Genomic DNA, 22,244 nt, shown 5'->3' with positions numbered 1-22,244 from the left:
GACTGAACCAAAGTTATTATCTAGCTGTCAGAGTAAAGGTGCTAGAGTTATAAGATTGGAGGAAAGATATAGTGGAGTTAATTGATTATGATATGAATTTGAATATAATTTTATATTCTGAGCAGATAGCTATAATGTAGAAACAGAGATAAGTATTTGCATGGAACTTTCAGGAAGGAAAATACAAGTATAAGAAATGAAAGGGATTGATTTAAAAGAATCAGATACGATAAATATGGAAGTACAGAGGACAGTTTTGATATAGAGTGATGAGATGAATGTTACTGTCAACGTGATGAGTGACATTATATGGAATTTTAGAAAGGTCAAAGGAAAAATGCAGAATCGAATGAGAGAAAAGACAACAATGGATTGGTATTACTGGTTATTGCTTATATGATAAACAACAGAAGATGAAGGTATAAACGAAAAAGATAGTCGAAAAACTAAGGGATTGAAAAGTAAGTTTCTGACAATGACAAGAAAGAGTAAGTCAGGGAAGCAACATAAGAACATTAGAAGATATGTTCCTATTAAGATGTGCAGTGAAAATTCGAGGACGAATTTTCTTATAAGGAGGGGAGATTTGTAACATCCTCAATACCGGGTTAGTGATCAAATCGTAAAGTTTCATAATTTGATGACTAAAATAGAAGAATGAAATAGTTCTATGATTATTGGATGCATATGATGAAGGTTATTTTGTAATTGTTAAAGGAAATAAAGGGTAAAATGGTCATTTGATCATTTAAGGAATTATATACACGTGGGAAGAGAGCTATCTGGAAACTTTCTTCTTCTTGATTTCTCTTCTTCACGTGGTGCTAGCTTCAAAAGGTAAGTTCTTTGTTTGTAAATGAATTGTTGATTTTAAGGTTGGGTTTTGATTATTAGGTGATAACTAAGCTTAAGGAAAGCTTAAATCATCTTAAAAACAAATGATGGAGGGGTTAAGAGAGATTAAAGATTTGGAGTTTTTATATGAAACTTTGGAAAAGAATTGATAAGTAGAATTTGAAGTTAAATTTGACTTGTCAATGGTTAAATTAAGAGATTTGGAGTGTTAGAATTGGAATTAGAACACATTGAAAATTTGGTATGATTTTTGAATCTCATATGGAAGATAGGATTTTGAGGTTTAAGATGAAATAAATGAATATAGATTGGTTTAAGTATGTATACTAGAGTTAAGAATGAAAAGGGGATGATATATGAAGGGTTTTGAGTGGAAATGAAGTAATTTTCGGGTTGAAAATATGATTTCTGGGCAAGGGGAATCGGTACCCATTCAAGGGGAACCGATACCCCTTCAAACGACAGAATTCCAGAATGTCTTGAGGGAATCGATACCCCCATGGTAGGGAACCGATTCCCCCTAAAGGAAAATGCGAATATTGGTTTAATAAGTTCGTTTAAGTTGCTAGTATCCAATTACAAGGTGTAGGTATCTAATGATTACCTCGAAATGTACATTTATGTAGATTCTACGCATAAAGAATTCCGGAACGTTTGGCAAGTAAGATTGATCAAGGGGAAAGATAAGAGATTTGAATTGACTAGTGAGGCCAGGTGAGTGCATATTAATTAGTTTATGGTGCTAAATGGAAACAAGACTTGCGACAAGTCTATTTCCTCTGTTAGAATGCATGAATATATGATTATACGTATATGAATGACATGAATTGTATGTATGCATGATTATGTGTTAACATGCTTTTGAATGTAATGTTATGAGAAGTATGTGCTATGTAATGTATATATATGAACATATGTGAAACTGAACTATGTGACTGCATGAGAAAAATATGAGCCTATGACATGATATATGTGAACATGAGAAAACAAAGTATAAGATATGAACTATGTGATCCTATGAGAATGTGAAAGAAGCTATGAGCTTATATGGCATGTGATAGAAAGTGTATATGTGAAATGATATGAATATATATGTGAAAACAAGTATATGTTATGAGATCAATGATTACACGTACATGTGATACGTGACTGAAAAGAAAGGATAAGTGGTTATAAGAGAAAGAATATGATAGTAATGTGAACTGTTATAAATGATAATGCCCATGTTATGTGATATGAGAGCTAGGGGTAGTTGGCATGCCAAGGGTCGAGGGTTTACCTATGTTCTTCTGGACATATGGACTGTTTACCTATGTTCTTCGGGACATATGGACTGATTACCTATGTTCTTCGGAACATACGGACTGTTTACCTATGTCCTTCGGGACATATGGACTGATTACCTAGGTTCTTCGGAATCTATGGACTGGTCCTTCGGGACATTGATCGAGCTGTGGTGACAGCATATGTGTGCACAACCTCAATGTACTCACATACCTTAAGTTCTCACTAGTGTACATGGGCTAATAAAGTGATTAAACAAGCATACTGAATGTGATATGTATACGATGGGGTTATAAGTGGTTTGAAATGTGTTACGTGAACCATATGATGTTGTGTGTGTATAGCGTTTGATTGAAAAGGTTAACAATAAAAGTATGTGATTACATGATAAACTGTTAATGATGAATTATGTCTGTATGTATTTACTGTAATTAATCTGATATGATTTTATATGATACGAAGAATGCATGGAATTGGTATAACATGATAGAACAGAACATGCATGTATTGATATATGTTAAGAAGTGCATTGTAAGTTGTTATGCCTCACTAAGTCTTCGACTTAGCGTGTGATTGTTTCACGCGTAGGTTTCGAGAAGAGTAAAGAGTAATGCGGAGCAAGACAGGTCAGTTTTCCTTACCAAATGTCAGATCAGAAAATGTATGTATTGTTTACAGAGTGTAGTTGGCATGTAGTCTAAAGATATAAATGGTATGAACTCTGATATCTGTTGTAAAACGCTTTGAAATAAATTAAATGTTATCAAAGTTTTTAAATTACCCACTATTTTATACGAATACATGTTTAAAAAGTCAATGTGACACTTCGGACTCGTATCCGGGTCGGATACGAGTTGGGGGTGTTACACTGGTGGTGTAGAGATTGCACCAGTGAGCAATCGTTCCAGCCGATGGCTGTGAACCGTCAATAACACTTGCTGGTTCCAAAGAAGGAAGTTCATTTCATTGAGCATCACATTGACTTTCTTATGGGAGAAAGTCTTTGAGCTTTGGGCGGGAAACTCCATTTCTGCAACCGTCAAGCAGCAGAAGCCAAACAATGAAAGACCAGGGCCACCAACGATTGATACCATATTGGATTACTTACACCAACGAATATAGAGTTTTATTGATGCCTTAACTACACACATACATCATGCTTATATACAGCCAAAGTATTCAAGAAACTAGCTCTAACAGATGTTGTTAATCCTAACAAACCATAACCATTTCATAATAGCTCAGCAACTAACACTAACAGCTCAACAACTCTGCCTTCTACAAGACTCAAGCTCCACGTGCTATAAGCAACTACCTCTAATATCCTCTCAACCAAGCACAACCTAAGAACACTCTAAGTCTAGACCATTCACTGAAGCGTAACAAGTATTTAACATATTACGTCTCAAATTACCACAAATTATAAAAATATCCTTATTTGGCTATGTTGGAGGGTTAGGGTACACTTTTGGTTTTGGCTTGACTTCGATTTCATTTACACTTCGTACAAAGATGGCATCCGGTTCATGTCTGCACACAAGAAACGGATCAGATATTAGAGGTCGATATGTCTGATATACATGGTTTACTTTGAGGTTTTCATGTTCGATTACAGTGTAGGGGGTCTTACGGTTTATCTCCCTCTTCAAACGTGTAACTTGATGCCACAGCCAACAGCCGCCCATCTCTACTGAACGAAAGAGCTGCAATGCTTGTTGGGTACTTCGAATACTGTAAAAGATAATTTGAAAGTAGTGGTGAACTATCTGCATTTTTTCCACTGTAGAATAACGTGCAGTTCAATCCAGTCACTAACCTGATACAACCTCTTCTTATTGTTCCATCCCACACGTTAACAAAACCATCACATCCTCCAGTTGCAAATGTACCATAGTTGCGTCGAAATTCAAAGACGATATTAATTATTTTCAAGCTCCCAGAAAGAATCTCTTGAGCCTAACTCAAAAGCATTACCAACAAACTGTAACCTCATGTCTTAAATGCTAAAATGTAGGATATTACTAGCAACACAGATTTTGCAATTTATTTATTTCTCAGCAGTATTCAAATAAGAGAAAAAAAATACCAATGTATCTTGCAGACTTCCACATCACATGTGTATCTAATTTTCAAATTACTAATTGTCATATGTCCATACCAGCTAATCATAGAAACAGCCAAAATACTCTCAGACAATATGCATTTATTATAATTAAGGACAACGCCAACATGCTACTTCATATAGGCAATATGCTATCTTAGCATATATAAGAAGTTGAAGACTTGTGTCAAAAACTTACACAGGATGAAATGCAATGGCATTTACTGGATATACATTGTCCAGGCCAGCCTCAGATTTCCGATGGCACTTAAAGGCATATTTACAGATTATCCAGAATAGCCACTTAAATGAAGCAAAAGAAAATGAAAAACAGGTAGGATCAGCTGATGAACAGTTCCAAAGTTTATGTTATACACATAGGGAGCATAACCACAAGGTATACTGCTAAAAGGAAAAGAATTATACGTACTTTTTGGCTTGACTGGCCTCTGAAAGATCAAAGAACTCCATTGCCACCCGACCTTCAACTGAACTAAGAGCATATCCTACATAGAGAAGAAATTTTACCAAGTAGAACGAATGGACCACACGTCTAAAAATCTAACCCTTCATTTAAAGATTATTACTTTTAGAGGTTATGACTATTACCTGCTCCGTTTGGATAACATCTCACACACCTAGTTTCAATGAAGATTCCCTTCGTTGCTCAGGCTGGGACATATTTCGCAAGTCATAAACATTTACATGTCTTCCTGCAGTTGCCACAACTAAGCGATTTCCAACAAGAGATAATGAGTAAACTCGTTCAGGCTGCAGGTACGTGCCAACAAGAGTTTTCTCCTTGCCACTTGCTCCTCTTGGGTCCCAACATTTCAAGGTCTTGTCCCAACTGCCTGTGATACCTTGTCCTGTAACAGACAGAATGAAACTTTAAGAAACCAGATATCTTCTTAAATAAAACAAAAAGCACCCAATACCATGTTTAGTACATTCCCAAGATGTAATCCGTATCATTGGCATGACACTATTCTAACCCTCAAAACTTAAAAGTTAACTCATAAACAATGAGATCGATGTGAAATTTGTGGCTAAAAATCATTGAATTATGATTCAGCTAGCGTCAATCCCTCCAGAAACATTCAGGAAACTATGTCGAGCTTCAGGAAAAACACTTGACATTCGTACTAATAAACCAATGAATTAAATGAGACAAGATTTGTTATTTCAACCAACCTGCTGCATAAGATACTCTATACATCGCACAGGAAAATCATGTCTACCAAAAATATCCTCCTTTCCATGGCTGAACACTATCCTGCAAAGCTAAGAGCTCCATTTTAAGCTTGATTACAAAATTCATTTTACCAAACATTCTCGAGAACCAAAGAGAGAAAAAATGAAGGCAAAATCCAAAGCTAATTAACTAACCTCCTAACGGTATTATCATCACTGGCACTGAACCCAGAGGAGTCATCATGGAAGCAACAATCGAGCACGGGCCCACCGTGCAGGAACTCTCCTCGCAATGAGTCGGCACTTGCATCATACAATCTCACAATCTATTATAAAAACAATATGTTAGTTGGAAATTAAAGGAAACTTGAAAATTTTAAAGGTAATTGATGGTGAGGGAGCACCTTATCCTATGAGGAGACGAGATGGTGAGGGAGCACCTTATCATCACTGGCACTGAACCTGATGTGTCTGTGTTCCCTATCGTTGAGGTACATATTCTACCTTGTTACTATTTCCTCTTGTTCGGTGGATTTTCTTATATCTTCCAAACCCGACATATAAATAAAAGTACAAATTTACGTTAGTAAGGAGCAGCATCATAAATAAAATCATCAGACCATACCAGATCAGTAATTTCGACATCCTAATGGCATATACATATTTCTGATATAACATAGGTTCGGTTTAGACCGAGAATCGGCTAAACCTGCAGCTCTAATATCAATAAATGTAACACGCTTAACTCGTATACGTCTCGATACATGAGTAAAAAATGTCACATCAAATTAAAAACATTTTCTTAACTGAAAATGCCTAACAATTTGTTTATTTGAAAACACTCTTATTGTAACTTTAAAAATCTCTTTTTAAAGTATACATCAACTTATAATTTATTTCTTTGTTACTGGAAAATAAATTCTTTTGTTAATCAGTAATTTTATTAAACTATGTCTCTTCGTGAAAACTTTTAAAAACATAATAACGTAATATATTCTTTTCATGCATAGATACGGATAAAACTAAGCCAAGTAAAATAAACTAAAATAGTTCTAGTTTACTATAAATTCTTTTGTTAATCAGTAATTTTATTAAATCATGTCTTTTCATGAAAACTTTTAAAAACCTAATAACGTAATATATTCTTTTCATACATAGATACTGATAAAACTAAACCAAGTAAAATAAATTAAAATAGTTCTAGTTTACTATTACAGATTATTAAAAATAAATACAATAAATAGAAATCACTAACATAATTATACATGCCACTATAAGTCAAAAGAAACATCATAGACATCTTACTGATACTGATGATATGTATGTCTTTCCAAAAAAATGCTCTGATACCTCCTTACTGATCGTATTTATCCTTATTAGAACATACGCATGAAAATCATCACGCGCTAAGTATAACTTAGTGAGACAATAATATTTATCCTTACTGATCGTATTTATCCTCACTACATAATTTGTATATAATAATCCTAGTCATGAGCTTTGTCATTTCCTTTCGAATCGTTCGGATTGCATGATTTAACATAGTCTGACAACACCAAATTATAACACAAAATTTTTTTGAACTACATATTAGTATGGTACTAATATAAGCTCATTTTAACATTTGAAAATCTATAAAATAAAATTGATATCAACCAAACTCATAACTCCATTATAACTTAAAACTTATCGAAACACTTATTCAATTTCATAAATAATTATTCCCAACATGATTCTTCAACTTTTACCAATTATAAAATCAAACCACATATTTTAAATTTTTTCTAGAATTCAACTCAACTTTTCCTTTAATTCATAATGGTCCTTCACCATTATGATAATTGTACATTAATTACTAAAATTCCAGCACTTGAATAAAATACCCAAATCAATTCTTCAATATTCAAAACATTATAAATTTCAACTCAAACTTTCCTAAACTTTCGATTTTCAACACTTAACTTTATAAATTTGTAATTCAACCTCAATTCAATATTTAATTCAAAATTTAGCATACTAATAAATTTTCCAGCATTAAATAATATACTCAAATAATACTTCTTCATTTAAGAACTTGCAAACAAGTCCCCAAAGTTTTGGAACCTTTCAAATTCCACCATCTAACCTTTAAAATGAATTCTTTTAGAATTCTTCTCAACATTTCCAATTTATTCAAAATGGTCTCTTAACATTTAAATTCAATTCCAAGCATCCAAAAATATACTCAACATTTAAACATTACTCTTCATCTTCTAATCCATTTCAACGTAAATTCTAAAATTTTCATATTCAGACAACTTGCACTACCTTTAAAGAATCAATATTTTGTATTGATACACACACTTTAATTTAATTCCGTTTCTTCCATTGAAAACTATACTCGAATAAGAATCTATCCATATAAATAAATCCTTCTAATTCATTCTATACAATTTATGGTGAATTTTCTAAGTTGACCGAAAGAATCTGTTTTGTGCAGAATCTGCTGCCCATTTTTCTAACATTTCCTCGGTTACAAATTCATATCTTTTTGTATACAACTTGAAATTGATCTCCGTTTCTTTTAAACAAAACTAGATTGATATACGAACACAATATATAAAAATTACCTCCAAATAATTTTTATAGAATTTCTGGTGAATTTTCAAACTCACTGCCAGATTCAAAAATCTAAACTGTTTTCATTAATTTTCATCTTTAGGTTCTTTATCAATTCTTACAACACTTCTAATATCAAGAATCAATATTTAATCATAAAAATCACACTTCCCCTTCATAAATATCTTACCAACTTGAGCATGAAACATGAAGATTTTTTATGCCAAATGAAAGAGAATTTCATGTATGTTATTTTATCCTTAATAAGCTAACTTAAAATTCTAGTAAAAATGGACCAAAAATCAAACTAAAAATTCTTACCTTGAACAATTGAAACTTTCGCCCCCCCTGGAGAGTTTTTGCTGAAAATTCTCAACGTTTCTTGAAAATTTTGATGTTAATTAGCCTTAACACATTGCTAAATATCATTATTATTGAATTTTTTTATTCAATTTAATAGGAAATTCCATTTTTGCCATTAATGAAACTCCATAACTACAACTTTTCCACTCTATGACATCATCCCTTACCTCATAATATCCATAAAAAATATCTTAATTCTGAGTTTTCATGTTTGTCCTTGCAATTTTTGAAAATTGCAATTTAGTCACCTAATTCCAAAATTTTGGCTTAACATGGAAAATCGACCTTAATTCCATTAATCCATGTTAAATTTCACTTTTCTAAAATATATGAATAATATTTCCAACTATTTTATAACATCCTTCAAATTTTCGTAAAATTCCAATTCAATCTGAATATTCGATTTCAATACCGAACTTTACTGCTTTATAGCTTTTAACAAAATTCCCGTACCAAAAATCTGATTCCCACTAAAATCTCTGTTTTAATCCAAACTATTCATTTACAGGCTAAAATATATATCTTTTAAAAATTACAATTTTAGTTCCTATACTTTTCAAAGTTTATACTTTAGCCACTAAACTTTCAAAAATTATATTTTAGTCACTAGACAAAGTTTGGGGTATTATAGGAGATGTACATATAGTTGAAGGATCTTCTTGATGTTGGTTACATCCAACCTTCCAAGTCACCCTACGGTGCTCTGGTGTTGTTTCAAAAGAAGCACGATGGGTCACTTTGCATGTGCATCGACTACTGAGCTTTGAATAAGCTCACGGTGAAGAATAAGAATCTGATTCCTCTCATTGCGGATTTGTTTTGATTAACTTGGTGATACAAGGTGGTTCACTAAGTTGGATTTACGATCGGGCTATTACTAAGTCTGGATAACCGAGGGAGATGAATCGAAGATAATTTGTGTGATGAGGTACATTTTATATGAATACCTTGTGATGACTTTTGGCCTCACGAATGCTCTTGCCATTTTTTGTACGTTGATGAACAAGGTACTACAACCCTTTTTTGAAAAGTTCATTGTAGTATACCTAGATGATACTGTGGCTTATAGCAAGACATTGGAGGATCATGTTGAACACTTGAGGAAGATGTTCATGGTCTTGTGAAAGAATAGGCTCTATTTCAAGGAGGGAAAGTGCTCATTTTCTCAAAAGGAATTTCCGTTCCTCAGCCACATTGTTGGAGGTGGCGTGATCAAGATAGATAGGGACAAGATTCAGGCCGTTAAAGAGTGGGAAGCACCAACCAATGTAACGGATTTAAGATCATTCTTGGGGTTGGCTAATTACTACCGGAGGCTTGTCAAAGATTACTCCAAAATAGCCACACCATTGATCGAGTTGTTGAAGAAGACCAAGGTGTGGGATTGGGGACCGGAGTGTCAGAAAGCCTTTGACGAACTCAAGTTCACAATAGTGAGTGAGCTGGTCTTTGTGCTTCCAGATTACACAAGCCCTTTGAGATTTACACTGATGAATTCGATGTGGCGATTGGTGAGGTCCTTATGCAAGAGGAACATCAGGTTACTTTTGAGAGCTGGAAGCTCAAAGATGCTGAGTGGAGATACACGATGTATGAGGAGGAGATTACTGCGGTTGTCCATTTTCTATGAGCATGGCGACATTATGTGCTTGGGTCAAAGTTGGTGGTGTACACGCTTAATGTTGCCAACAGTTACTTCCTGACACATAAGAAGTTGTCACCGAAGTAGGCTTGTTGGTAAGAGTTTCTTGTCGCATTCGATGTTTCCTTGGAGCACAAAATAGGGAAAATAAGTTATGTTGTCAATGCCTTAAGTCGAAGGTACATTAGCGGGATGGTGATCTTGTTGGAGGGACCAATGCTAGAACGTGTTATAGAGGGCTTATCACATGATCCTATGGCGAAATCACTAAAGGAACTTACCAAGGAAGGCAAAATGAAGGTTTTGTTTTGAGGAGGAGCTCATGTATGCCCGAGAACACCGAATCTATGTGTCATAATTTGGGGGATTACGGAAAGTGCTCATAAGGGAATGCCATGATTCGAAGTGAGAGGGACATCCGGGGATTCACCAGACCTTAGCCTTAATAGCAGAGCTCTATTATTGGCCATACATGGGCATTGATGTTGAGGCCTATGTGAAGACTTGCCTTGTGTGTTAACAAGATAAGATTGAGCAGAAGAGACCAGGTGGGTTACTACAGATATTGTCGATCTTGGAGAGACCATGAGAAAGTGTTTCCATGGATTTCATAGTCGGTTTACTAGTTTCAGAGTGATTTTCGAGCATCATGGTCATTGTTGACTGATTTTCCAAGTATGGAACATTTATTCCAGCATCTAAAGTGTACCCAATCGAGGAGGAGGCTCGTCTTTTCCTTAAGTACATGGTGAAGTACTTGGCTGTTCCAAAGATGATCATCAGTGATAGGGACACAAGGTTCATTAGGAGGTTTTAAATGGAGTTGTTCAAGTTGATGAGACCATACTTGAACTTCTTGACGAGTGTCCATATGCAAACTGATGGGAAAATCGAGCAAGTGAATGCACTCGTTGAGATCTACTTAAGGCACTATGTGAGTGCCACGTAACATGACTGGCCGAAGTTACTAGATATGGCCCAATTTTCTTATAATTTGAAGTGAAGTGAAGCAACCAATCAAAGCCCGTTTGAGATTGTGACCAGGCAATAGCCGCTCACACCAAATGCGATTATGACCGGATACCGAGGGTCGAATCCAACATCATACCAATTTGCCAAGGAGTGGCAAGAGAACCATGATGACTTAGTCTGCACTTGTTTACACAAGGAGGGAAGCGAACCAATAAGTGGGCTAATCAAAAGCGTTGAGACGTGAATTTTGAAGTTGACGATCTAGTCCTTGCCAATTTGATTGAGATCTTGCACAACCTGAACCATAATGAGCTTGTGCAAAGATACAAGGGTCTCTTCAAATTTATGAAATGAATAGGCACCATGGCCTACAAGTTGGAGTTACCATCGACCATCCAAGCTCATCCTGTGTTCCACGTGAGTTTGTTGAAGTCTTTTCATCAGGATAAGTAGGACACGGATCGAGGAAAGTTGCATTGAACGCCATTCAGAGTGAAGGTTTCATATGAGAAAGAAGTTGAAGCCATTCACGCATAAAGAGCCATTAGAACAGTGGGATATATCCCAAGGCATGAATACCTTGTTCAATGGAAGGGACTTCCCGTGAGTGAGGGGAGTTGGGAGCCTGCCAAGGCCTTGCAGCAATTCTAAAAGGAGATTGACCAGTTCCATTCTAGCCGCGCGACGAGGGTGTCGCTAGATCTAGTGGGAGAGAATGTTACAGACCGTAAGCCCAAGATCAAAGGAAATGTGATCAAGGCTGCCAAAAGTTTTCTTTGCCACATTTTGGGCCTTCCAAAAGATCCAGAAGAGTTTCCAAAAGACCCAGGGGAGCTGACTCACTCATTTGGATGAAGAGATAAGGCACAATAATTCCTTATTTATCTTGTAGATATACCTCACAATTATCTCTTATAATTATCCATTTAAAAGGGATAGAAAATAGAGTTTTAGATAGAATATATTTTCTTCTGAACCATTGATGTAATTCAATTGTAATTGTTGGATGTAGGGGACTCCAACTATAAAAGAAGGCTCTCCGCACTTCATTTATCATCATCACTTTGAGGAATTCAAGTTAGCATTCTGTCATTCTCTCTTTTCTTTACTTTGAACGCCCATATCTTTATTTTCCATTTCTTTTGTTTGTTTCCTCTTTACTTTAATCAATCTTTATTTAAGCGTTTGAGTTACTTAACTGTCGATTCAACTAAGAATGTGACTAAGGCCGCACGAGCATTTTAGTAGTAGTCTATCCCCGTGACACTAAGGGATAAAGTAATAGCCTTGCTAAATGTATAATATAATAATTTTAAGAAAATTTCTTAAAGACCCAATGAAAATATACAATACGGTAAAGTATTTGTCGAAACGATTTTCTCTGAAGTGGGAAAATGTGGGTCTCGTTTTGAAATAATTTTTATGATCGGTTAACGATAAAATGTGGTTCGAGGAGTCACCACCAATCTTTGATCAGGGTGTGATTGGGTACCCAAAAAAGTATTTTCCATTTTAATAAAATATTAATTTTAATTAAAACAACAAACTTGCGATATATGTTACCAAGATTCGAGTTCGGGAGTTGGTTACGTGTGGGGAAGGATTAGCACCCCATAGCGCCCGAAATCGGTACCTAGTTGATTAATTAGTCATCTTCGCGATCAAATTTACGAGTTCGAGTCTAATTTAATTTAAGATCCCTAACAAAAATTATTGGGATTTTACGGAAGCTCGAATTGATAACCGAAGGGGTTCGTCAAGAGGGGTCGGGTCGGTTTTTTTGTTTAGAGAGTAAGGAGATTGAAAGATAGAAAATTGAACAGTAATTTATAGTGGTTCGACTTCTCAACTAAGTCTACATCCACTATCTTAGCTTCTCACCAAGGATTTTCCAACAAATTCACTAATTTGTTCTTTCTTTTTATAGGATAAAGAGATAACCTTTACAAACTACCTAGTTTTTTCACGGGATAAACTAGAACATTTCCCTAGCTTTTAGCAGGCTATGTTAGAACCAAAACCCCTTTACAATGAAATGAAATATAAATAAGAAAACATCTCTAAGGTAGGTGTTTACAAGAATTAAACTCACAATAACAAAAATATTTACAAGAGAAATATGAAATAAAAATGAAAAACTCTTCTCTTTTGTTTGATTGCTTGGATAATTGTTCTCTATCTTCTTCAAGTGTCCTCAGTTTGTTTTTATAGCTTGAAATAAGTTTGAAGTCGTATCTAGCCGTTGGGGATGTTTTGGAGCCGATGGGGATTCATTTTCTGCAAAATAAAACTGCTCAGAACAAGTAGTATCGGTACTACTTCAATAAGTATTGGTACTACCTTTGTAATATTTGAATTTTTTACCGTTGGGCTTGATTCTACTGTAGCAGTATCGATACTACTGTAGCAGTATTAATACTTATTTTGCATTTGATGTTTTTAAGTATCGGTACTGTTCATTACTGTTCACACAGTATCGATACTATTCATATGATATTATTCATTTAAATTCCAATAAAATGAACTTTGAATTATTTTTGAAAACTTTGAATAAATTCAATTCAAGTCCAAAAACATTTTTCCATAATTGTTATATCAAAACTTAGTTCAACAATCTCCCCCTTTTTGATATTACAAAACATTTGAAAAACAATTTATGGCAAAACTCACCCTTAATAAAATGTTTAACGAAAAATATATCAATTGTTACCAATTTTTTAGAAAATATATGAAAATGTTAAGCTCCCCTTTTTCATTAAGAAATTGAGTTTTTCAAACCATAACTTCTCCCCTTTTTTGTTATATCAAAAATAATTCATCTTCAAAGTTCTAAAATAACTTTGGAGAGTAAGTGATAAATTTGACATTTAAAAAACATTTGAAAAAATCAAAGCTCCCCCTCAATAAGTGCATTTCCAAACAAAATTTAGCTTTAAAAACTTGACACTTAACAATATTGAATTTCAACAAAGAATAACAAACATGTTAGTAGCACATGAAATTCAATATATCAAAGTCTAAAATACTTTATTTAATATCAAATTTTGAAATTAAGTCCATATGCATAAAGTTTTCCAAAAATGTTATGCATTACAAAAATATTGATATCAATTGTTAGAGAGCTATCATTTTCATTTAAACCACATGCATAAACATTCAAATTTAGGTCAAAAATTTAAAATTTATAAAATCAAAGTATTTGAAAAGTTGATATCAATTGTTAGAGAGATATCATTTTCATTTAAAACCAATTTTGACCAAAATTCATTATGATGAACTAAAATCATTAAAACTTTAAAATGTTCATCACAATTTCCTCTTAACTTACATGAGATTAAAAAAATAAAAATAATTTTAAAATCAAAACTCATGTATGTATAAATTCAAATGAGCAACCAAATAACCAAAATCAAAAGCATTTGAATATCTTTACTTTCATCACCATTGCTCCCACACTCCTACAAGAGACATTTAAGTATATTTTGGTATCCAAATTGCTTTGGATCCTTGAATGTTCGTTTCCATGCCCCTTGTTCCCTTGGGAACCCATACTTGTCTAATTTTAAAAGATTTTCTTTTCTTTATAGGACAAGTATGTTCCAAATGACCATGAATATGACAATGTGAGCATTTTGTCATTTTTAAACATAATGTGTTGTTTTTAGAAATTAATTCTTTTTATTTTGTTAAGCTTTCAAGCTTAACTTTTAAATCAAAATTTTCTTTTTCTAAAACATTGATTTTGACTTTTGAAAGCTCTAAATTATTTTGCAAAATTTCATTTTGATTTTCAAAATCAACTTTTACTTTCAAAGCCAAATTATTTTCAAGTTTTGAAATTAATTTCTTATATTTGGAACTCATGGTCTCAAATCCCAAATACAACACATTATAAGCATCTTGTAACTCATCAAAAGAACATGAATTTAATTCATTTGAGTTAGAAGATACCTCGAATTCTTCTTCGTTAGCCATGAGGCATAGGTTGACTACTTCATCATCATCATTGGAGTCATCTTCATCGCTCTAAGCTGCAACAAATGCCTTCTTCTTAGATGATCCCTTTTTTCTTAGAAGGGGACAATCATACTTGACATGCTCCGTTCTTTGACAATTGAAGCACACCGGGAGACTATTCTTTTTGGTTAATTCATGCTTCACTTCCTTGGAAGTCATGAATCTCTTTAACTCTTTGAAGAGCTTGGCCATCACATCTTATTGTTCATCATCGTCTTCATCCACCTCATCACTTGAATCTTGATAGCTTTCATTAGTGGATTTGAAGGCAATGCCTACCTCCTTCTTCTTCTTGTTTTTCTTCTCTTCGCCTTCTTCCTCTTCCTTCACCATCAACTCATGAGTGAGAAGGGAACCAATTATTTCGTCGAGAGTGAGAGACTTTAGGTCTCTAGCTTCGATAATGGTCGTCTTCTTTGATTGCCACTACTTAGGAAGATAGTAGATCATATTCCTCACAAGCTTCTCATTAGGGATTACTTCTCCAAATCCCTTGAGACCGTTGACAATCACAGAAAATCTATCCGTCATAGCTTTGATGTCTTCATCAGGTTTCATCTTAAAATTCTCGTAGCTATAGTTGAGAAGACTTATCTTTGTTTCCCTCACTTCGTTGGTTCCTTCATGAGTGACTTGGAGCTTATCCCAAATCTCTTTGGCATTGGAACAATATGAGATTCTTCCATATCCATCAAGGCCTAAAGCACAAAAGAGAATGTGCATAGCCTTAGCATTAAGCTGGAACTTTTTCTTTTCTTCATTACTCCAATCGTCGTACTCACCGAGTAGAGTGGAGTAACCCTTCATGATTGAGTTCCAAGCTCCTAGATCGTACGTTTGAATAAAAAAATTCATCTTATTCTTCCAATAGGCATATTTTGCTCTATTGAAGAAGAGTGACTTGTTGACCGGTTGTGAATCTTGAATGTATGAATCTTCAATGTAATAGGCACTGAAGGTTGAAGACATTTCTTTGTTGGTTGCATCGAGAATCGGTAGAGCTTCTTCGAGGATCGTCTCAAGGATGTGAAGCCTTCTAACGAGTCAAGCTCTGATACCAATTGTTGGGATTTTACGAAAACTCGAATCGACAACTGAAGGGGTTCGCCAAGAGGGGTCGGGTCAGTTTTTGTGTTTAAAGAGTAAGGAGATTGAAAGATAGAAAATTTTACATCAATTTATAGTGGTTCTACTTCTCAACCAAGTCTACATTCACTACCTCAGCTCCTCACCAAGGATTTTCTAACAAATTCACTAATTTGTTCTTTCTTTTTATAGGACAAAGAGATAACCTTTACAAACTCCCTAGTTTTTCACGGGCTAAACTAGAACCTTTCCCTAGCTTTTAGCAGGCTAAGCTATAACCAAAACCCCTTTACAATGAAAGGAAATGTAAATAAGAAAACCTCTCTAAGGTAGGTGTTTACAAGAATTAAGTTCACAAGAACATAAATATTTACAAGAGAAAGATGAAATAAGAATGAAAAACTCTTCTTTTGTGTTTGATTGCTTGTATAGTTGTTCTCTATCTTCTTCAAGTGGCCTCAGCTTGTTTTTATAGCTTGAAATGACTTTGAAGTCGTATCTAGTCATTGAGGATGTTTTGGAGCCTTTGGAGATTCATTTTTTGTAAAATAAAACTGCCCAGAACAAGTAGTATCGGTACTACCTTTATAATATTTAAATTTTTGACTGTTGGGCTTGATTCGACTGTAGCAGTATCAATACTCATTTTGCATTTGATGTTTTTTAGTATCGGTACTGTTCATTACTGTTCACACAGTATCGATACTATTCGTACAATATCGATACTATTCATACAATATTTTTTTATTTAAATTCCAATAAAATGGACTTTGAATTATTTTTGAAAATTTTGAAAAAAAATTAATTTAAGTCCAAAAACATTTTTCCATAATTTTTATATCAAAACTTAGTTCAAAAAAAATATTTTTTGAATTTTTGGATGAAACATGATAATATTTAATTATTTCCTATCAAGAAGAATCGATCTCTCATACCTTAAAGCAATCGATTCTTACTCCAATCGAAATAAAGAAATATTAAAATTTCATTCTAAAGTTCATTATTAATTCAAAATAACAACACCCAAAATAATTTTAAAAGAGAAAATGATAATATCTAATTATTTTCAGTCGAGAATAAATGACCTTTTATGCCTTAAAAAAGTCATTTATTATTCCAATCGAAATGAAGAGATATTACTATTTCGTATTTAAAATTCAATATTGGTTCGAGTGAAAGCGATAATATTTAATGATTTCCAATCAAGAATAAATGACATCTCATACCTTAAAGCAATCATTTATTTCTCCGACCGAAATAAAAAGATATTATTACTTTTAATATCGATTCGAGTGTTACTATTTTGAAAACCCATTTAAAAATACATGCAAAAATAAAACAAATTAAAAGCACACATCAAACAAGTACTATTATTTATTTATTTTACCAATCTTTAATGAGAATAAGGATGTTCAATTATTTAAATACATCGAGACGAGACTCTAGATTTGATCTAACAATCTTTTCTCGGTAAACTTAATTAAAAGAACATTATCTTTTTCTCAATCCCCATATTTTAAAATGGATTCAAATTTTTTTCGTGTCACTTAATGGGATAAACTTTCATTTTAAAACTATCAAAAGTAACTTTCTCATACGTTAAGACAGACACTTTAAGATAATATTAAAATGAATGATTATTACCCTTAGTCAGATAATTTTGATTCGAGTCAAGAAATACTTATGAGAGTATCATGCAAATTAATTAAAATAGAACCTAAACTGATATGCACCCAAATTACATATTTACATACATAGCATGCATAAAAATAATAACATAATTAATATATATATATACACACACACACAATATTATTTATCAAAATATAATACACTTAATAAGCAAATATTAATAATATAGAGTATGCATAAATTTAAAACTCATAAAAAGTAATATATATAAAAATTTCCTATGTTTTTATAAATATTTTAACTTAGGATAGAAATAATTATCTTATATAAAAAAATGCTAACATGTATATATATATATATATGCGTGTGTATAAAAATAGTATTTTAAAAAATAATAATATAAATGAAATAAATACATATACAATATAAGGTATTTCATAAATACATAAATATGCATATATAAAAGAATAAAGTAAAACAATGAAAAGTATAAGGATTAAAACAAATTTAAACCATTCAAAATGAGGATTAAATCATAACATGTTAAAAGAATGAGGGCTAAGCATGCTAATAAATCATTATCATTCATAATAATTTCTAAAATAAACAAGGATTAAAATGAACATATTAAAAATTACATGCTAGAAATTAAAATAAAGACCAACACATAAATTATGGAGACTAAAATATAAACGTTGAGGAACTAAAAGCTCAAAACAAAACAAAACTTCACGTGACGTCAAAATTAAAATATAACAAAAGATCGAACCCTTTATAAGTAAATATCCCACAGCCGAAAACCATGGATTTCTGTTAGCCCAAAGGCCACGCACGGCAGTATTGTTCTAAAAAATAATAATAAGGGTAAAATATAGTTATGGTCACTGAACTTTTCTAATTCTTTCATTTAGGTTTCTTAACTTTTAAAACTTATAATATAATCTCCCAATATTTAGTTTATTTGTAATATGGTCCCTCAACATTTAGTTCGTTTATAATATGATCTCCAACGTAACTGTTGGGAGGCCATATTGCAAACGGACTAAATGTTGGAGGATTGTATTATAAGTTTTAAAAATTGAAGGACTTAAATGAAAGCTTTAAAAAAGTTCAATGATACTTTACCCTTTAAAGATTGGGTTTAAACTTATGGGGTTCCTTTTTTTCCTCTCCAGATAATTTTGTTCATGCGGGCATGCATCTTGTTCATGCGGACATGCATACTGGAAATACTCTTTAGTTCAAGGCCTCATGTTATCTTACTTGATGTGGGCATGACAGCTGAACTCTCTGGGGTAGGAATGGCAACGGGCGGGTTTTACTCCCCCGTCCCCGAAATGAATCCTCATCCCCGTCTTCATCCCGTTCCCCGTCGGATTTTTTATCGGGACGTCTTGTCGGAGATTTTTTTGCCCCGTCCCCGAACCCGACCCGATCCCGAGAACTCGAACCCGACCTGATCCCGAGAAAAACCGTTTTCATAAAATATTATATATATAATTAATATAAAAATATAAAATATTATATATATAATCGGGGCGGGGCGGAGATACCTTGCCCCGAACTCGAATTCGAAAAAATCTCCGAAATTTACCCCGATACCCGACCTGACCCGAACTTAGCCGGGTTTCGGGTCGTGCTCTGGGGCAGATCGATTGAACTTACTGGAGTTTTTTAAGGCTGTTGCCCTTCGAGATGGTCTCAATGCTGCTAAGTGCACACTTCGATTATCTAAAAAGCAACGTTGCCCCAATCCAAAGGCTTTCGTGGAGGTAATGCACTATGGTGTATTTAACATACTTATTTTCCATACCATCATAAAAGTTCGTAGAACTGTCATTGAAGAGTTTGTTTATCCAAGAATTCATCAACATATTCATGGTTTACCATGTCTTTTTTAAGCATTCAACCATGTTTTCATATCAAAAATGGTTTATTGGACAAAGTTAGAACCTTGTAGACCAAGCATTTGACTTTGGAGCAGAAATACCTAATGATGAATCTGTTTCTTCTAGTAATGGAGTACCATTTTGTGGACCATGGATTTCATCTCTATTCTGGATAATTGGAACCTTTCTTAGATTGTAAAATGCAATTAATTAGGTTAGTGTGCTTTAAAGACATAAGCTTAAACTCTAGGCCTTTGCTCTCTATTGTACCCAAAAGAAATGATCTAAATCTATGCGTTTTACATTGCTGTGCAGGATGTTGAGAAATCTTTCGATTTATGGGACTCCCCAGTTGGCGAGTCTATCCACCCAGGCGAGTGCATACAGCAACTGCTTGAGCATGTTAGACGTCATAAAGTCAACATCGATGGAAATGTTTGTACCGTAATCGTTACCACCTTGGTTCTCGAGGTAATGCAGTCTTTGCCTGCTATTTATCTCAGACTTCTCTTCCTAATTTTATTCATTTTCTGCGTGTGACAAATAATGCAATTTAATCTATGTTGCTCCGACTCTTTTGTGAAATTCCATTGTTAGACATAGGTATGGGGATATGATCGTGCAATGGCCCTCAACATGCATAGAAAAAATTGAAGGAAAAAAAGGAAAGAAAAGAACATATCCACGTTAAATACTTATCCGTATCCGGCATTGACACTGGAGTCTGAGTAACAAAGAATTTAAGGATGCACATGTAATGTTCCGGCATACTCATATTTCTTGAACTCATTTGAGAAATCTTCAATGGCACAATGGAAACCATAAATGCCATTTGTAATGTTCTCAAAGTCAAAGAAAACGTTGTTTAGAGTGCCTTTATGGTTGATTAATATTAGTGCTTGCAGTCTGGAGTAAAATGGATCTCCAAGTGAGTGCTGATGCAGAAAAGTCTGAAGCCGGGCGGACAGCTCTGTGTTTGAATTCTAGCAGGGTTGCATTACATAACATCTCGAAAAAATTCTCCTTTATCAAAGTTCTATCTCTTTCTTTCCTTCATTACAATGAGAAAAATGCATTGCACTTTGTTGTCTTGAGCATATCCAAGAAAACCTCGTAGCATACAATAGCCGAATCTTTCTTGTAAACCCTCACCAAAATTTGCACGAAGGTGAAAGGAATTAGTATATAATCTCTATTTACCTTCTTGTTGAACAATGCCTCCTAGATCTGGAAAACTTAAGAAGTAAAACTTGGATTTACGTTTATGTTTCGTTTTCCATCTTTGGCAAGGATGGCAGCGGAAGCTCGATCCTCAACTGGACGTGATGCGCACGTTGCAGACTTTGCTATTTAAAGTTGACTGGGTTAATTAATATTCCGCTTATACGGATACTGTGTTTTAGTCTTTTTTAGGGTAAAGTATAGTAATGTTCACTTAAATTTTCTAAAGCTTTCATTTAGGTCCCCCAACTTTTAAAACTTGTAATATAATCCCCTAACATTTAGTCTGTTTGCAATATGATCCCTCAACATTTAGTCCGTTTACAATATGGTCACTGACGTAACTGTTGGGGGACCATATTGCAAACGGACTAAATGTTGGGAGACTGTACTTAAAGTTTTAAAAGTTGGGGGACCTAAATGAAAATTTTAAAAAAGTTTAGTGACCATTACTATACTTTACCCTAATATTAATTAAAGCCATACATTGGCTTAACCTTAACCTAATCTCTTCCATTTTGTAACCCCTCTCTCTGTGCAATTTATCCCATTCTTAAACTCTCCCCTTTTCATTCTTCTCAATAGAGAAAGTTCTCCCCGTCGGCCGCCTCTCTACTACTCCGATGAGGGGCCGATGAGAGTCCGATGACCCTCCACATGCTCCCTAAAAAATATTCTTTCAAACCTCCTAAAAATAACCCCAAAATAACACCAAAAATAGGCTACCTTGAAGCTTCTCGATTTGCTTCCTTTTTATCATTCTTTCGGTTATGTAAGGATCTTTGGGGTTCTAGAGGTAAAAATTCTTCCTTTTTCTCGTTTTTTCTTTGTTTCAGTTCTTCTCTCTTTTTTTTCAATTGATTTTTTGTTTTCCAGAACCGAAAAGTCCCCCTTTTCTTGTTCTATTTTTTCAAAACCCGAATCCTCCTCCCTTCTTTAGATCTTTTTTTTATTTTTCGAACTCTCCCTTTTTCCTTAAAACTCGAACTAAACCCCTTTTTACAGTGAAAAATGAGGCCTCTTTCATCATCTTTTTTTCTCTGTCTTTGTTTGTGGTTTGTAATGAGATCCTGACTTTTTTTTTGCGTGTTGCGGTTGCCTTGCAAGGGTTGGAGTGGAGGTAGCGTGTTGGAGCGGATTCGGTGACGTGGAGTGCTGGCAGTGGATAGCAGGAACGGCGGCGGGGGGTTGGTGCAAGAGACGGCAGTGGTAGAGGGTTTAGAAACCCTAGCAAATTAGGGTTAACATTGGGCCCAGTTTTGGGCTTCAGGTACCGGGCAGTGTCTACTTCTGGGTCGGGTTTGGCTTGTAATTGAGGGTCGGGTCTGTTGGGCCAATTGGGTTATTATTCTGGGCTCGATTGGGTTATTATTCTGGGTCCGGTTGGGTC

General features: G+C 34.2%; 2 protein-coding genes and 1 pseudogene across 2 annotated transcripts; 2 read left to right on the top strand and 1 right to left on the bottom strand.

Annotated features, from left to right (window-relative positions):
• Positions 1 to 3,581: 3,581 nt before the first annotated feature.
• Positions 3,582 to 5,931, bottom strand: LOC120202210 (annotated as a pseudogene).
• A 3,462-nt stretch (positions 5,932 to 9,393) lies between these two features.
• Positions 9,394 to 10,098, top strand: LOC120202209 (uncharacterized mitochondrial protein AtMg00860-like). Its single transcript, XM_039202672.1, has 2 exons — positions 9,394 to 9,503; positions 9,585 to 10,098. The coding sequence occupies exons 1-2, from the start codon at positions 9,394 to 9,396 to the stop codon at positions 10,096 to 10,098; spliced, it is 624 nt and encodes a 207-aa protein (XP_039058603.1).
• A 131-nt stretch (positions 10,099 to 10,229) lies between these two features.
• Positions 10,230 to 21,006, top strand: LOC120202208 (probable serine/threonine-protein kinase abkC). The gene is made up of 5 exons (XM_039202671.1): positions 10,230 to 10,337; positions 18,920 to 19,039; positions 19,424 to 19,516; positions 19,949 to 20,104; positions 20,923 to 21,006. The coding sequence occupies exons 1-5, from the start codon at positions 10,230 to 10,232 to the stop codon at positions 21,004 to 21,006; spliced, it is 561 nt and encodes a 186-aa protein (XP_039058602.1).
• The last annotated feature ends 1,238 nt before the right edge of the window (positions 21,007 to 22,244 follow it).

Source organism: Hibiscus syriacus, unplaced genomic scaffold (genome assembly GCF_006381635.1).
Source record: "Hibiscus syriacus cultivar Baekdansim isolate YM2019G1 unplaced genomic scaffold, ASM638163v2 tig00008289_pilon, whole genome shotgun sequence".
In the NCBI taxonomy this organism is placed as follows: domain Eukaryota; kingdom Viridiplantae; phylum Streptophyta; class Magnoliopsida; order Malvales; family Malvaceae; genus Hibiscus; species Hibiscus syriacus.
Note: the sequence above shows the minus strand (reverse complement) of the source record. Positions and strands in the feature narration are given on the sequence as shown.

Excerpts from the sequence above, each read along its gene's own strand:
- LOC120202209 (XM_039202672.1), top strand. The coding sequence starts at position 9,394 with ATGAACAAGGTACTACAACCCTTTTTTGAAAAGTTCATTGTAGTATAC. Across the intron at positions 9,504-9,584 it reads GTTGAACACTTGAGGAAGAT|CCACATTGTTGGAGGTGGCG; the intron begins GTTCATGGTCTT and ends TCCGTTCCTCAG.
- LOC120202208 (XM_039202671.1), top strand. The coding sequence starts at position 10,230 with ATGGTGATCTTGTTGGAGGGACCAATGCTAGAACGTGTTATAGAGGGC. Across the intron at positions 19,517-19,948 it reads ATCCAAAGGCTTTCGTGGAG|GATGTTGAGAAATCTTTCGA; the intron begins GTAATGCACTAT and ends ATTGCTGTGCAG. Across the intron at positions 20,105-20,922 it reads TTACCACCTTGGTTCTCGAG|GGATGGCAGCGGAAGCTCGA; the intron begins GTAATGCAGTCT and ends CATCTTTGGCAA.